At 50.1% G+C, this 17999-nt stretch overlaps 1 protein-coding gene across 12 annotated transcripts in view; it reads right to left on the reverse strand.

Moving 5' to 3' along the window:
• Positions 1-17999, reverse strand: part of Ssdp (Sequence-specific single-stranded DNA-binding protein) — a 96376-nt gene that overhangs the window by 32041 nt on the left and 46336 nt on the right. For 7 of the 12 annotated variants that reach the window (XM_077692720.1, XM_077692718.1, XM_077692725.1 and 4 more), the window contains exons 5-7: positions 10819-10860; positions 3170-3256; positions 1169-1270 (exon numbers count right to left, since the gene is read on the reverse strand). In XM_077692720.1, the coding sequence (XP_077548846.1) occupies positions 1169-1270; positions 3170-3256; positions 10819-10860 (231 nt within the window). The remainder of the gene's footprint in view (positions 1-1168; positions 1271-3169; positions 3257-10818; positions 10861-17999) is intronic. The other 5 variants (XM_077692719.1, XM_077692722.1, XM_077692727.1 and 2 more) reach the window with 2 other exon arrangements.

The following is a 17999-nucleotide window of genomic DNA, read 5'->3' on the forward strand; positions in this document are numbered from 1 at the left end:
AAAACAACAAAAAAAGACACCTCCATGCTTCGAATCTAATAAACCCTACAATTGAAAGACAAAGAATTTAATTTGCAGTAAGCGTAAGCTTTGCCTTTACACGTGGAACACGATACAGTTATCAGGACCAGTCTGCTGCATTACACGCCATCTGTTGGGGCAGTGCTTTACCGCCGTCCCAGAGGTTTGAATTTGGCACGCCCGCCGTAAGACGGGGTTACAGAACTTTCCCTTCACCGATTTTTTTCTCTCACGGTCGCTAGCGATTACGTCAACACACTAGATAGCATTCGGGTCGCTGCAAACATGACCGACCTTCCTCGAATAGTACAGCTGTCACATGCAAGCGAGGCTATACAGCACCCCCCAAAGCAGTCTCAATGAACAGGCCACAAAAATATTTCCAAAAGGAGTTTCAGCACAACACACACAACTTGTATCTGCGAGCAGCAGGCTTTCACTGGCTCCAGCAACGCTACTGTTTTTCACTTTAGCGGGGGATGCTTCGGCCATTGCACTCCGCTGAGAAAATGGCAAGCCATTCGGCGCAATAGCTGGGCAGTGCAAAAAGCGAAGCAACAGACAGAGCAGGCGGAAGGAACGGCTGCTCCCACACCACTTCAGACCTTCATCATTTCGTGGTGCGCTGTTTTTCTCCCCCAGGTGTCCGGAGGACGCAGCGTTTGGACGCTGATGCACATTCCACTCTTACCAGCCTTTTTTTTTTTTCATTAATGCAACAGCCAAGGCTTCTACGTGGCATCTACGAGGAATCCAAGGCATCTACGGATTCCGCATTTACGTGGTCCGAATCCCCACAAGTCCCATTACGAACAGCGCCGCACCAAAACGACCCAGGTGTTACCCACACACCAAAGAGCGCCAACCCATGGGCAAATGGTCTTCCGAGCAAGATCAAAGGGGGCAAAAAAACAAAAGCAGCGGGGAGGAAAAATTGTGCGCACAAATCAACAAAATGAAACGGAAAGAGCAAAAAAAGTGAAAAAGACGGAAAAAAAAACTCAAACGAGAGAGAGAGAGAGAGAGAAAACCGAGGGGGAGGCACGGGAGGGGGGACGGCGTAAAGAGGGGAGATGCCAGGCAGCGGCACGCGGCAGCACGCACACACGCACACACACGCACGCACACGGCGGCACGTCTTCCTCACCTGGTTCTGCATCATCTGACTGTGAGGGGGAGGGGGCTGGGGGTGAGGGGACGGTTGATTGGCAGGCTGCTGTGGCGGCGAGGGCCTCATGTGCGAGTTCTGCTGGTAGGGGGGACGACGGGAGGATGGGGGGGCAGCACACCACGGTGACGGCCACATGGGAGGGGGTGGAGAAACAGAGCAGAGAAAACAAGGTCGGGGAGGGAAAAAAAAAGAGATAAGAAAACGGGGGTGCCGTACGGAAAGGGGGAAAAAAAGTACAGGTGAGGTTTGTCGTAAGTGTACAAAGCAGAACAGAATCGTAGAAAACAGGCGGGGAGAGTAACAAAGCAAGAGAGGGAGGGCATGTGGGAGAGAGCGTTGGGGTTAACAAGCGGGTCAGCAGAATCCCGCACACAACAGGGAAAGGTTAGGGAATTGTAGGGAAAACCAGGGAGTGTCAGGGAATTATAGGGAAAATGGGGAAATGTTATGGAATTGCGAGGAAGTACACAGTTGCACATCATGCCGGTGGGATGTTAGGAGGGGGTCAAGCAGCAGCAACAAGGGAGGGGAAATGAGGAGGGAAGGGGGAGGAGGGAACAAAAATCGTTAGGGATGGCCACAGCAGGAGGAACGAGGGGCAGCATTTTCCCCAAGCAGCAACAAACAGCCGAGCAGACAAAAAACGGCAGCGGCGGCGGCGGAAGCAGCAGCAAGCACGAAAGCGGGAATGTGTGTGCATGTACCCACACCACGGTGCCATTATTGTTGCCCAAAAAAAAACGGTAGGCGCCACGAAGGGGGGCGAGAGATAGAGAGAGAGAGGGGGGTTAGAGAGAGAGGGGTAGGAAAGATTGCAGTGATCGGATTGAGACCAGGATGCCAGCAGTCAGTTTGAGTGACAAGGAGAGCAAGGGGTGGTGGTAGAGGCAGCACAGCAGGAGAGGAAAGAAGGAAAGGGAAGAAAAAACAAAGGCGAAATGAGAGAAACGTAACAGAGCAAAAGGAAACGGAAGAGGAAAGAGACGAGTGAGAGAGAGAGAAAGAGAAGAGAGAGAGAGAAGGGTGCCTCAGACACCTCTCGCATTTTCCTTCTTCCCCCCAACTGCAGCATCACGCACGCACACACATGGCTACATCGAAGCTGACAGCCACATATACACACACACACCAAAGTTTCTTTAACATTTACCCCAGCAAGCGCCGGTCGGCGCGACACACAGCACTCCAGTCATGCAGATACTTAACGAGGCTTTACATCTGCGCACAACAGAGCCCCAGCCCCGCTCTTAGATAACATCTGCACAAAAAGCTCCGTAAAACAAGCACACACGCAGTTCCCACATGGGTGTGAAAAGCTGCGGTTACTCAGCCTTACGATCGTCCTACACTTACAGCACCTCGCCTCGTGATGTATGGGAATAGAAACGCAGGCACACACAGCCCCCAGAATAGCTACAGCTCACAACACTGCAAGCCTGGTGCAATACAAAGTTGCCAAGCATGCATCAAGAAGCATCCCGATACTGACGGGTGCACAAACAAAAGCTCTAAGTAGCCCACCCGAGACGCGCACACAAGGCGTCGACCGGAGCACTTGCAAAAGGCTGCCTGAAGATGGCCGGGAAGTGCGCCAACAGCTCCCTCTCACTGCTGCTAGCAATAACTGCTGACACATCAAACGACGTTTCCTTCTCTGCTCCGTAAAGTTGACAACTGCAATCTGTTCTGTCATCTCACAAGCCCTGTGCCGATATTCCCCACACTTGGGAGTTTCCTCTGTGACAACTCCCCCCCCTTCAACGTTTACAGAGGGGTGGCAACTTAGCTGTGAAGCAGGCAGCTCCCGTTACATCCAACCTTTTAAAAGTCAGAGTAGGCAGGCAACATTGCCAAGCCTGCCAGCACAGGTGGTTAAAGAAACTCTTCGAAAATAGGCCAGCAGTGGCTCTAGTCAAAGTATGCAAGGAAAGGTTGCGGGCATAAGGGAAAAAAAGACGAAGCGGGCCGAGTACTCACAGGGAAGAAACCGCCTGGAGGCATCGGTCCTCCCGGCATGCCCTCGTTGGGCGGCATCTGACCCAATGGGCTAGGCGCCGAAGGGTTCTGAAACAGGGGTAGAGAAAGAGGGGATAGTGAGCTACTTCCACTCTGTGAACAAGGATGACCAGCGAAGCTGTTTAACACTGGACACAGAGATTTAAACAAGGGTATACAAACTCTTTTATTGTGAACCAACTAGGGACAAGCAAACGAAAATCGGCATGACAACAGCCAATCTTAGCAGCCAACTGTCACATACGGTCGACTACTCAAAGTCACTCAATTAAGAAATCACTCGATAATTCAAAGCTGAGACCAAACATAGTATCAATCGATTCGAAGTTATTTGGAACAAAAAGCATCGAGGTGACCATCGTATCTCGGTGAAATTTCAGAATTTTTAAGCACCAAAACATCCTGGTGCTCTGCACTATGTTAGCGCCACCGCGACTGAGGCAGCGCACAGTCACAAAGCGGCAGGTCGGTCGAGACTTGTGCCAGTGTTTAGGTCCTTAACCTTCTTTGCTGCGCACAGCTCCGTGAAAGTGGTTCGTATGGTGGTGCATGCTTCAGGCTTTAAATTTAGCAATAAGTCTAAGCTATCGAGGCAAACCGTGTCGTACGTTCGAACTGCTGATGGAAGTCGAGATTGTGAACAAAACCAAGATGGGAAGCTAACGACAATGTACTCTCTGTTTAACGACAATGGCAATGTGCTAACGACAATGACGTTCTGTTTAATTGGAAGTTTGATTAATAATTTGAAGTTTTTTGCAGTCCCCGTGGACTTCGTATTGCCGGGAGTCGACTGTTATTTGTTTTGAGATAGTTTCTATTGAACAAGGGTTACAGCTGTTTTCCATAACTATGCTCCCTTCATGGACGGCCGTACTGACAGCACATGGGAATTCTGTAACATTTACAACTTCCCCGCGAACTAATTGATTATCAGGAGCAGATGAAACTCGGCATACCAATAAGTAGTTTTAGCGGCCAATTTTGGTATATAATTTTTGCCGAGACAGTTTTGCTAAAACAAGAGTTGCAGCCATTCTCTGCTGAGAATTTGCAATAAAGTCGGCTTTGCCACGAGGCGACTTTGCACATTTTTTTTTCTCAGCACAAGGCGAGAAAAAAATGCATGGGAGGGACCCTAGCCACGTGGATCTTTGCTTGGAAAAAAAGAAAAAAGAAAACGCCAAAAGTTGTAGGCACAAACAAGAACACATTCTACAAAGCCCCCCCCTGCACAAGTGAGCTTCTTGAAAAGGACATCGAACTAGAAGAACGCCCAGCAAAAAGATGCTTCCAGTCCAGCCTCTGCGTAGGACCTCGGAACAAAAAAAAGGTACACGCAATACCGATTGAAGCTGGGATTTACGGAGCCAAAACGGCATTTTGGATGCAAGTGCGCCACAGCTGAGGTCTACAGGCTGATTTAGACCGCCTGACGACTCTAAGCGAGTGCCAAAATACCAAACAAACAATCGCCTTCAATTTTACATGCACCGAGAAACACAAAAAAGAACCACCACTGCAGCTTGGAAGGGAACTGATTCACACTGCCTTATTCACGGAGAAACACGGGCCGGTATTACATTGAAAGGCTTGCTGTTGCTTTTTGTTGCCGAAAGGCCAGGAAGACTTACGGGCTATGAGGCGTGCTGTAGTGAAGAGCTCGAGGTTTACTGGGCCCACCTGGGCATCTTTAACATGCGCCGAAGTCTTTACACATGGGCATTTTGGCTTTTCGCCTTCATCAGAAAAGCAGCCACTGCAGCCACTTGGGCTTAGCAGCACAACGCCTTAGCCCCTGAGCCACCGCAGCCGGTCGCCGAACGGTCAGGAAAAGCAATAGTTGCGAGGCAGTAAGCGGTGCTTCACCGAACACGTAAGAACAGGTGCATCCCAGCCACGGAGGACGCCGATTGTGGGGCGTAAACGGGATGAAGGAGGTACCCGATGGGAAGTGCATCTAAATCGAATGCATCACCAGTTTCCGCACCAGCCTACTGCAATCAATCCCGCAAGTACACTAATGAGGCCCAAGAAAAGAAGGCAAAGAATGCAGCGGGGAGAGACAAAAGATGCAGAAAGGAAAGCAGTGAAAGACAAAGTAGTAGTTTTTATTTATATAACGACGTAAATTTAGCGTAAAATATCACAGCAGCAGTATCTGCCACACTTACAAAGCTGTCATCGCACTTTGAAAAGACCTCCAAGATACCATTTTTGGACCCGTTTCCGAACTTTTCATCTGGTTTTCTCTGGACCATCTGCAGGTTTCCTCTGGCCCCACTCCGAGGACGCAGAGCTCTTGAACGCCAGAGGATCGAAGTAAGAAGCAATCAATGAATTCAGCAGTGAAAGAAAGGGACCAGTTCGCTGGACGCGCCTTACTCCCAAGTGAGAAAGGAGAGTGGGGGCCGTAGTACACGCAACAGGCAACCAACCAAACAGAAAATGAAGCGGTTGGATCGGAACCCAGGCAACTAGGAGCCACAAGACAAAAAAAGAAACACGCAAGGAGCCAAGAAAACTGCAACCATAGGGATCGCGAGAAGCGGGAACAAGAGCTGAGATGGCGGAGGAGGAGGAGGAGGGAGGAGAGCTAGAGGGCGATGGAGAGTAGGGTGTAAAACAATATAAAACTGGCACGACCACAATAAGACGCAACAGCTTCGCCAGAAAGGGGGAACAGATATATATATATATATTATATACAACCGAAAAATTGCGCGAGACGATTGACAGAAAGAGAGAGAGAGGGGGGAGATAAACGAAAACAACTGCAAGTGCAAAACAGGGAGCAGCCATCGTGCGAGAGAGAGAGAAGAGAGGAGCGGCCATGAAAGAAGGAAGCACGCGAACAAAGCCGGGCGCACAAAACAGCGGGAGAGGAGAAACTGGAGCAGAATAAAAAAGGGAGAGAGGGGGGGGGGCGACGAAAGGTAAGAAGAAGAATAAGAGAATAAAATACCCAAGGGTGACCACACCAGATAGAAAGAGGCAAGCGGCCGGCCTCAGTCGGTTTTCGTCTCTCCTTTTCCGCGAAGGGGGAAGAGAGGACAGCGGAGAGGAGGAGCACGCCGGAGTGCGTTCGACGAGCGAGAGAGAAAGCCCAACGAGGGCAAAAAGGGAGAAAAAAAAAAGCGCAAACAGAAAAGAGCTCACGAGAAGGAGAGGGCGCGAGAGAACAATCGACCGCGTCGACTCTCCTCTCCCTCTTTTTTTTTTTTTTTCTCCCGCACACACGCGCAGACGAAGCAAAAAAAGCCGCCAAGCCGCGTCGCTAGAAGAGGCCCAGGTTCAACGCCGTCTGAACGGCTAGGAGCGCAGCAAACGTCACCGCCCGGAGTCTAGAATGGCCAATACACACTGTCACGGTCGGAGAAAAAGAGGAACTTGACCGTCGCCGTCGACAGATATCGAAAAACAAAGAAAAAATAGAGGGCCCGCTGGAGTGGATTTGAAAAAAAAAAAACCGAACGTATGACGGACAAGTAACAAAAAAAAAATTACGCCAACGACGGAATTCAAGTCGTCTGCTCCGATAATCAAGTTCATTACTACTGCTACTACATACTACATGAGTGAGAACACAATTATACTTGAAGAATGAAAGTACTGTCCCAACAACGACGTATTTTGAGCAAAAAAAAAAAAAGACGGTGTAAATGAGGGAAACGCGGACGTGGGAGCTGAAACAGCTTTACCGCCCCATAATCCAAGGCCACGTATCCACGTCACAAAATGACGCGGGGGGAAGGAGGGGGGGGGGGGGGGGGGGGGGGCTCTCCGCTGGCAGCGGCGAGTAGGTATGACGAAACGTCAGTGCCATACGAGAAAACGCCGAGTCGAAAGGACCTCGGATTCCTCGCGTAGATGGAATCAACAAAAAAAATCCCATTAATCCGTAGGCTGAAGGGGGACCTATCCTGCCACTCCCATCTCTTTTTCAACGCCTGACTTGACGGCGCCGTAAAATCCGGTATCAGCCCGGCAAAGATAAGCGGAAATTTCGACGTGGTCGCAGCGGCAAAGCTCGCACACATCACGCCTACCCTTATCGACGACTCGCTGTTCTCGGAGGTGTTTCCCGCGGCGAGGGCGAAAAAAAAAAGCGAGAGGAGGCTGTGAGAGGAGAAAAACCAGTCCAGCAGCGGCGGTCGCATTCGACCCGTTTGTTTGGTGTCCGCCGTCGGCGACCCCACAACCGCTCGCGCGCACGTCGCCCGCCCTTGTCTTTCTCGCCTCACGACCACCCCTTCGCCGCAGCCGCGCCGCGACAACACATCCCCCGCTAGGGCACTCCAATCCACGAGAAAAGTACAGCAGACCTCCTTCATACGTTTAAAAGAAAACGCGCGGGGGATCTTTAACGTGCGCCGAGATCTCGTACACACGGGCGTTTTTGCTTTTCGCCTCCATCAGAAAAGCGGCCGCCGCGTGAGGAACGTAAGAAATCCGGAAAGAAATTACGATGTGGAATTTTTCGTGTTCACAATTGACAGCGTATCAACAGAGAAATCGTACGAACCGAGAACGTACCAACGAGAACGACCCCTTCCCCCCTCCCTTTTCTTTTTGTAAATGTGACAACATTTGTCCGACTAACTAGATACCCGAGGCGTTCTTTACTTGGAGGATGGGTGTCTGAAAAACTGAACAGGGTTTTTTTTTTTTCTAATTTCAATCCAGGGGTGGGAATGGAGTGTCCGTTTTCGGGTTTTATATGCTTTTTTAATCGGGGGCTATTTTTCAAACTCATATCCGGGAAGAAATCAAGTTTTTTTCGTAAAACCATTCCGAAATTCAGGTTTTTTTCGGGTTAAACCTAGCTGTACGAGTGAGCACTCAGTTAATTTTATCAGAAGGTATCCCTAGCTCGTTAACTTAAACGCTTTAAACCTAGTGTTTCTCAGGCTGGTAATCGGGGTTTTCTAGCAAATACTCTCCGAAATTTAGCGTTTGTTTGGAAATGAATCACTAATGAAACCTCTAAGAAATGAAACACTTTATTCACGAAACGCTCGCTATAGTTTTTTTTACACATCCTTGTTTATATACGTTATCGTTAGGGCTGTTCCGTCTTCGGGTAAAAAGCCCGATTTTACTCCATTTTTACACCCCGAACATGTTTCAGCAGAATCGGGTTAAACCAACGTTTAACGTTGGGTTACACCAGATTCATCCCCAAGCTGACGTAGCCATCTCCACAATCGTGGACTGACGGTCCGTCGTTCTCAACCAGTACTTGCTGGAAGCAAGCCCCACAAACACAGCTTCCGAACTCATTAAGTATCGGCATGACTACCCGACGCTGACCAAATGCAGCTGCCAGCACGACGGTCACAACCTCCAGTAACGACGGTGTCACGGCTGCGCCTTTCATTAGCAGTCATTTTCGGATTCGCGCTAGCTTAGCATCAGCAAGCAAGCCTTTTTTTTTTTTTTTTTTTCGAAGAACCGCTTCATAAGCGGCGCTGCCACCGGGCGATTACCCCGAATTAATTTCGCCAGGTCGCACGTTCCCGCGAAAGAGCGGGCCCGCCCCCTGGTGGCGCTAGGTAACCGAACCCACGACGTCCGTGGTCAAGAACAACACACGAACGAGTCGGCGCGACGGTTTCAGGCGAACGGAACCGACGGGGTGGCCACGTCGGGGCCCGACTACGGCGAAACGAGTTCAGAAAAGCAACTAACGAAGAAAGGAAACCTAAAAATAAAGGGACGTACAAGGAGAGAACGAAGGGAGAGGAGCCAGTTGAAGGCAGGGGCGGGGACCAACACCACCAAACCGGTCGTTGCCAAGGCAACGCCCCACAGTTTGCACCCCCCCCCCCTGACTCCTCCAACTCGGAAAGGGGGAGGGAGGGGGGAACGAATGAAGCGCGCACAATAGTGAGTAAAGTGCACGGGGCGAAGCGATAGGAAAAAAAATAAAAAAAAAAAACGAAGAATCTACGCAGCGAAACAACGACACGGAGGACGAAATCATCCCGCCACCAACACCTCGTACCAGGCACTTGATCGTAGAGGGACCGTGCGCGATCACACCTCGAAAAGTCAAGTGGCTGCGGGAAAAAAGTTGTCGCGCCTCTGAAGCCGCCCGAGACAAGCGTAAAACTTTGTGCTACGGGACATACCCCCGCCACCCATTTCCCTCTATTCCGCTGCCAGTACGCAATCGGAATTTAAGAGCGTTTTGTAAAGGCGCGAAAATGTGTTACGGCCACAGCTCGATAATTTTGGCAAGATGACCAAACAATTAGGGAGCTAGCAAGCAAACATCTATCACTCTGCATGAGAAGGAACGTGCGCTAATCATTAGTACTATTTTGCGTACAAATTTCGTGCGATCAATAAATCTTGGGGTGTAGATTATAATCAAGGTGGCCATTTTGTTCCACCCTGTCTAAATTCGGCACGCGTTAAGATCCTTCGGTGGTCATGAAGAGAAAATACAACTTCGTTTAATTTGGAAGAACTAGGATTCAGTATCTCACTCAGCTCCATTACAGCCACAAAAGATGTTTTTTAACGAAAAAAAAAGCAAGAAGTATTTAAAAGCTTTCAAATTTCGCGCCACAGTGACGTGCTATGGATAAGAATGACGTCATACGGGCCAACAATAAAACATAATTTTCAGTGCGTTAACTGCACGTTAGCATTCAAGTGATGCGGTCAAATGGAACTAGAGGCCCCATTACAGGCGTCCAGTCATGTGTCGTCGCGACAGGTCAGTTAGGCGGCTGCCAATCGCACAAACAAGGTTCCGTGACGTCATAGAAAAGTTGCGGGAAATTGGCTAGGGGGTCGCGACTGCTTCACACGTTTTCTTTCATATCTCCGTTATTTGTTCGAAGATTGCGATGATATTGGTATCATTGTTATCGGGACTAAGCAGTCTTTCTAATAAACCCAACTTGTATTTTGTCTTCATGGCTCCTTTAGGCGTCGGCACGTTAAACCTCATGATCAATCAATCGGTTGAGGGTAAATACGCAGCTCGTGCTCCTTCCGTCCGTCCTCCCGTTTTTTCGTCCAGCGACGTTTCGGACCATTTGGCTTTACAGTGTTTTAAACTGGCGTCTTGGCGTTATTGTGCCTTTCAATTTTGACTCCTGGCTTATTTCTACTCAAATTCCCCGCGTCCGACTGCAACTTCTCAACACATTTCCAGCCCCCCTTATTTCGGTCAATGCGACATCGGTTCACACAGTGTGCGAGGAATTAAGCTACATTAAACTTTGCTCTGGCATTTATTTAACGTTGCAAACGGGTCGCACCTGCACATGAATGTTTCCCCATGTCCTTGTCAAGTTGTCAGCGTCTTTGCCATTTGTTAAATGACACAATCTCCCCGTAAATGAACGCTCCGAATTTCCTCATCGATCCGAGCAAAAGCCACGTGAACGAGATGACGTTTTCACTGCTCGTACATTTGAGCACACGTACAGATGCCATCAGTCCGGTCGAACCTAGGATGGGAACGCGATCGTAGGCCCCACAAAGCTCGCCCGTTTTCTAAGACGATCGGCTGAGAAGACGAACATCATTTCGGTGAAAAGATAACTCCCGTAGCTGCGAGTGCTCTAAAAGAATGTGACGAGGAGACTCACGTGTGCGATGCCGTTGACGGCGTAGCCAGAGTTGACGAAGCCCTGGAAAGAGAGGAGAAATACAGAAATGGTTTAGCTCCGGGGGCAAACTCTCCAAACAGGAAACAGGTGCGCCCCTCAAAGCATGCAGCGACTGAATTGGTCAGCAACTCTTGCAGTGCCATTCATTCAATAGTGAAGAACGCAAGCTCCAATGACTTGCCCTCCGCGGATCAAAATTTCCTTTAGCGCTCTTGTGTGAATGAACTTGAAAGAAGCGTGATGTGTGCTTCTATTATACCCTGCCCTTCCTTATCGTGCTACCACGATCTAAAAAATTAAAGCCGTTCCACTCAACGTGAAAGCTGTCGGAAGTGCAGAGCAGTGATTCACCATAAAGGGCTGTACCGCCGTTATACGCTCGCTGCTACCACACAATGCAATTCAAATTTCCCGCCTTCGCAGTGCTCGCACGCTCCCTGCCTGAAACTGCGCCAGCGGGAGTTCTGTTCTTTTTGTGCTTGCTTTTTTTTTCCTCCCGCAAGTGGCGGCGTTGCACTGACACTTTTTCGCTTACTGTCATAAAAACCAACTCAACCAGCGTTCTTAGCGAAACAAACACGGGCGCTGCTGGTAAATTACATATATTTTGCCTCAAATATACCTGCATAAACAACGGGGAGACGTATGACAAACGCCAGCGGTTCACGAGCTTCGAACGGTTACGACTATATAAACCGCTTGACTTTCGAAGCTTCTGGGTTATGCCGCGACGACTGAATGCCTTGTGGCTCTACTTGGGTCCAGCGAGCGAGCTACGATGACAAGGTGAGCCCCTAAAGTGCTCTGCACTTAAGCCAATAGCTTAGCGTTGCGGAACTACCCCGTCAGTCGCAAAAAGGCCAACGACATGGCAAACACCAATAACACAACCATCACGGGTGACATGATAGCAATGCATACGGGAAAAACAGCACTTCACTCGCAAAGTGATACACAACGTGGCCAGTATCACTGGCTGCACGCTAAGCACATTTAAGCCCACCGATACCGCAGCACCTAACTCCACATAGTGTTGGTTTCAACGTCAATCTTGCTCTGCTTTCAAATAAATAGATGTTCGGACGATTACAAAGTGGACATCTGTTTCTCTGCTCGGTGCAATTAAGGAATAACACAAATTGTCAGGGCACTTCTGAAGCCTAAATTTCCTATTTGCAAAGCAGTATTCCATTCGTTCATCGCGATCACTGTAGCGAGACGGCCTCTCAAAACAGGGGGGATTTCAAACGAGTACTACACCAGGCTGGTCAAATCCTGTCCTGATGAACGAACGGTGCGCCGTTTCCGTCCCAGAAGAACCTTTTAATGTGGTTGCACCTATCTAGTTTACGCTAGAGCTATTAGCCCCGCTTTTAGTTTAAAGAATAAGGGGGTTCACAGCTACCTCCACAGGGGAATGCATAGAACAGCGGCGTGTACCAAAGACTGGCTTAAAATAACACTCCGAGCTCTGCGCGTTCTCGAAACCAAAAAAAAAAAAAAGGCTGCTCCATGCAAAGCCGCGGGGAAAGATGGTTGAGTTTTAACCAGCAATAAAGCAACAAAAAAAATGCGAAGAGTGACGTTTGTCACGAGGTGACCTTGACCTTTTGAGTGAAGAGAGAGAGCGCGCGCGCGATAAAGAAAGTGAGCCCCATAAAAAAAAAAGAAAAAAAAAACGGCGAGCAGACGATACTGGAACAACAAAATGTAGAAAGGAAGGAACTCCAGCAGACTGCGAATGCGAACGAAGCCGCGCGCACTCGCTCGATCCCCAAAGTCGCAGAAGGCGGGAGGAAGGAGCGGCAAATCGCCGCGACGTGACCGGGTGACGTCCGCGATGACGTCACAGCGCTCCCCTCTCCCAAAACCTCCCCCGCGTCCGAGTAACGGTTAGTAGCGGGCGCAGAAAAGCAAACAGAGAAGGCGGCTGCACAACGGACTCTGAAAGGCGGCAACGGTAAAAGGACGTCCCTCGGGCGGATCACAAAAGAAGGCAAAGTAGATCGAGAAACGAGAGGAGACGGGAAGGTTGACAATGGGGTTCCCAACAAAACAGCCCGGCGGACACGAAGAAGGGGCGAGCGGCACTCGCCACCCTGCCCAGCGACGTCACGAGGGTGACGTCACCCCGGCATCCACGCGAGGCGAGATACGATCGCACACTGATAAGCCCGCCATAATCCGCCTCAAACAGGCGCACGGCCTACAGTAGGGAAGGACACGGACACCGGGTGAAGAGCGCTGGGTGGGAGGGTAATAACAGCTCTAAGCCGGTACAAACCCTATCAACAGAATTAGCGTTCACGAATGCGTCCTTCAGGAATGGCTGCGAACGAGCGTGCCGCGCTTGTATTACGTGGAGAAAGGACTGCCTTCACTCAGTTTGTTCCGAGCTTTCTTTCCTTGGACGTTACAAAACAAATCAGGAACCCACTTCACGCGAACTGTTTCGTGCGGCGAAATTTCATTCTAATAAAGGAGACTACTACAACTACTGTAAACGCGGCGAAATCGGATCGATTGATTGTAGGGTTTAACGCGCAGACGCAACGCAGACGATGAGGCGAGCCGTAGTGGAGGGCTCGTAGTGCGCAAAGCTCGTGTTCATTCACCAACTCGCCCAACAATAAGTTCTTCTAAGCTCCGGATTAATTTTGGGTAGCATTTCGGCTGGCGTACCCACAAATTTTCCCGCCATTTTTTCGAGGGGCTACCATGGTTGCCAGACCAGGACTGCCCTCCCCTTTACGGGCCCCATACGTTTGTAGTACCTCCCCCAGGGACGAAGCGAAAAAAGAAAAGAATTTTGACCACCTGGGAATCTTTAACGTGCGCCGAAATCTCGTACAGACGGGCGTTTTTGCTTGCGCCTCCATCAGAAAAGCGGCCGCCGCGGCCGGGAATAGAAACCGCGACCTCTAGCTTAGCAGCGCAACGGCTACGCCGAAATCGACTTCCCTGAAATCCTCTCTGCGTTACCACAGCAAACGGCCGCCAACGAAGTACAGTGGACCAGCAGCTAAGTACAAAAATTAACAATACTAACTGTCAGCGACACAATTTCCCCCATTTGCATGCAGGCAGGCGCGGAGAACTTCGGCGACGTGTCAATAATTTCACATTTTCCATGCGCACAGAACTCGCTGACGTGCAAGGCCTTACCCATATCTCTCGCGGTCAATATTGGTAACCGCGATAACAGGCTATTTCTGACAGACTAACAGCGCCTGGCTGCAACATGCTCGACAAGGCCACCTCACAGCAACTCGCGATCCCTTTGAGTTGATGAGCAATGCGTCACTGACAAAAAATGGCCCTAGTCCGCATTCAAATTTGGCGCCAAGCTCGGCGTAGACCACTGGGAGAGGGGAACGAAGTGTATCCGTCAAAGGCCCGCGCGTGAAATTTCCCTCCACAACTTCTCTTTTTTTCCAACGATCATCGCGATAAACAAGGCCAAGAATCGGCAAACGACGTGCTCAACGCTAAGATGGCCTGAACTAAACATTAGGCGACACAAACCTGCCGCTGCAGTGAAAGAACAAAATGAATAAACCGAAATGCAACGCATCAAACGCTCGCCTCTACGGGCCGACGACAGCTGACGACAATCGCGTTCGAACGACATTCCCGAAGCCGGCGGAACACGTAGGCAAACAGGCAAAGGTTATCGTCGGACACTCGCACAGCGCCGTCGACATGGCCGTCGACGTGTTTACTCCACAGGTGTTATAAGGGGTCGCGAAGAGAGGAGAAAGAGAGGGCACAACCCCCCAAGCGTAAAAGGTTAACAGAGAGAGAGAGAGAGGGAGAGAGACGCGAAATCGGCTCGAACATCTCTCTACACAGGGTCGCGTGCACTGGAGGCGAGACGCCGATAACGTCGCACACGGAAGCATAACACGCCGAAAACGGAAAGGTCGAAAGCGAAATGGCGGGAAATATGAGCTGAAGGACACGAAATAACCACGCTTCCAGAAACAAAAAAAGCAGCAGGACTGGGGAAAACTATAAACACCAAGGGCATGTATATAGCTGAAACAAAATGTCTACTGACTCCTACTCCGCTCGAAGCCATTTGGGAGCCCTTTTATTCGACGCGTACACCTTCGTTCGCGCAATACCAGGCCGAGACGACGGAGACGTGCCCGATAAGCGCCAGCGTATCCGGGGCCATTAGCGAACACGTTTCCGGCTCGCCTTTCCCGAAAGGAGAAAGACAGCCCGAGCGGAACGTCGCGGTCACGTGTCGCCCCGTCTCGGCCCTCGGCGGCCGATGATGATCGCGCGTGGCTGTAGTTAACTCACGCGAGTTTCCGTAAGGTGGCAACTAGCGTCACTAAATAAGCTACGCTTAAAGGAGTACTGACACGAAATTTCAAAGCTGAGATAACTATGTAAAACGCTTCCCTTTTATCAGGAGATATCTCCCAGCAAGTTTCAACAGCAACCGTTCAGCGGAACATATTTAAAATCCATTTTAATCTTCGCCCGCACGAGAAAGCCCAGAGCGGGCCGACGTGACATCATGTGCTACTTGCCCCAAACAGCCGACGTCGGGGCTCCCGTGACGAAACCGACGCGCTGGTTGTGGTTGGCGCGCGCTGCTCGGGCGTGTGTATACGTCATGGTTTTTGGACTGACGTCATGCTGCCCGGGCCTGTGGGGATGGCGAAAACCTCGGCCGGTCTGGGCGCGCGCGTGCGCTCGCTCGCGCGCGCTTCCAGAGGCAGCGATGCGGCAAGAATGGTGACGTCATGTAATACATCCTGTCATGGCGGCCGCTCGGCGTTTTTTAGTCGAAACCGAAACTGGCACGAATAAACGACGCCGTAAATGAATGTTTACGCTGCGCTCGACCGTCTAATCTGTCATTCTATGATTAGTGGGCTGGTAGGCACGCATAGCAGCGAAAAAAACGTAACACGAAAATTTCGTGTCAGTACTCCTTTAAGACTCTCTCTCTCTCTCCCCCAACGAAACCGCCGCCGGTTGTGACGGGCAGTGTGACCGGCCGCTCTAGCGTCCGCGCAGCAGAGCGAGCGAGCGAGAGAGAGAGAGAGAGAGAGAGAGAGAGAGAGAGGTGCCTAGAAACAAAATGGCTGCGCCCATACGTAAACAATATCACGTGGTGCCGACCGACCAATGAAAATCCTGGCGGCCCATAACAATGAGAGAAAATAGTGCCGATACTCTAAATACCTTTATTTGGTGACGACAAACACAGAGGCCGCGTGATGGTTAAGCGCGCCACTTCGCCCGTTACTACTTAAAGTTCTCCGAAACCGCCAACGGCTGCCAAGTACGCGCCCAAAGAGGCAGTCCTTAAAAAAATAATAGAAAACGTTTAAAACAATAAACAAAGCGACCTAAAAAATAAACAACGCGAACAATTAAAAAAAAACACACGGCGACGCCTTTTTTCTCAGTCTTACTTTTTCCATAACGGAAGGCAGAAGAACAGAAAAGGAGAAAGACAGGCGACGCGCACAGAAAGAGAAAAAAATGTGTTTTCTAAATGTCTTTACAATTTGCCCAGCCAAAAAAAGAAAAGAAAACAAAATCACGAAAGTACCGAGAAGCAAAAGAGCACGTGCTGAAGAGTGACGTAAATCATCTCAAGGAAAAACAGAGCACCCGAGTGCGACGACATCGGAGGAAAATTTAAAAGCAACCACTATCCGAGACCGGGAAAAGGAAAAAAAAGAAATGCTCGCGCCACGCCGGTGGCAGAAAAAAAAATGTCACACAGCAAAGGAGACGGAATGAATTATTCCCAGCCGCGCATGCCGTAAAGAAGGAACTCAACGGGAAGGAAGAAGAAAAGGACATTTCGCCGTAATACTACTGGGAATAATCTAGCGGCACGCGAAAATAACAACACAAAAAAAAACTGCACCCGAGGGTTTTTAAAAACACGAGGGGGTGGGGAAGGGGTGACATCACGGAAGCCGAAGTAAAAACAAAAAAAGAGGGGAAAAGATCAAACTAGACAAACTCAGCTCGAACGTTAAGTACAGGAGGGGAAAGGGGACAGAAAATCAGAGAAAAGGGATCAAACAACCAAGCACCAGCCCCTTAAACACGGCTCGAATCGAAGAACAAATGTGGACGACGGGAGGAGAACGCAGGAGACTGGAAAGGTAGCAAGAGAGAGAGAGAGAGAGAGAGAGAGATAACGGCGTTCTCTTAGCTGGGGGGATTTCAGACCAGAGCGCACAAGCAAAAAAGAACGCGCACCTGCGCGAATAAGTGTAAAAACACGAAACAAAACGACAGGACCCAGAGAAGGGAAAACCGAAACGGGAAGAGAAAGGATAAAAAGGCAGCGCTCTCTGTATTTATAGGGAAGAAAGGTAGACGCCAGACAAAAAAGGAGAGTGCGAGAGAGAGAGACGGGCAACGAAACGGAAAGAGAAGTGGTAAAAAGGCAGCGCTGTGCTAAGAAGGACCAAAGGTAGAAAAGGTAGACACCAGACAAAAAGGAGAGAGAGGGAAAAAACAAAAAGACGGCGGGGACGAGCCACGGGCACCGGCGGTAGGGAGAGAGAGGGCAAGGCCACGGGGATCCGCAGGTTCTTCCTTCGCCAATCGATAGGCCGTTTTCTGGCCCAGCAGCAGCGGCGCACGTGGGGGGGCTTGTTGAGAACGCCACCCCCCCCGTACGCCGCCGGCTGATGACGTAACTGAATGGTTGTTCCCCGTTTCGGTGGTGACGCAAAACGTCGCATGAAGTGGTCGAAGGGAAGCAAAAATAGCTCCGGCACGCCTAAAACGAAACCCTTTCTCTCTACTTCGCACAGTCGAAGTGAGAGAGAGAGGGGGGTTGGGAAAGGAAAAGACGTTTAGAAAAAGGGCGGGAAAATTAAAAAAAAAAAAAACTCGAAGGGAACGGACGATCGACATGCAAACAGAAGAAAAAAAAAAAAAAAAAGGAAGCCAGGCAAGTCGGAAAGGAGGCCTTTGCGTCACTCCGTGGCCGAAGGACTATTTTGCGCAGCCTGTACGGCGTTGTGCAACTAACAGAAGGAGCATGGCGTGACAAAAAATTGGAGCTGGATATTGTGCGGAAATCCGAAACCACCGTACTTAACGACAAAGTGGCTCACAAACGCGCGCCCAATGAATGAGTAGACGAAGTGGCTACCTAAAACGAA

The sequence above is a fragment of the Haemaphysalis longicornis genome, unplaced genomic scaffold (assembly GCF_048455015.1).
Source record: "Haemaphysalis longicornis isolate Haplotype H1 unplaced genomic scaffold, Haemaphysalis longicornis Haplotype H1 scaffold_12, whole genome shotgun sequence".
In the NCBI taxonomy this organism is placed as follows: Eukaryota; Metazoa; Arthropoda; class Arachnida; order Ixodida; family Ixodidae; genus Haemaphysalis; species Haemaphysalis longicornis.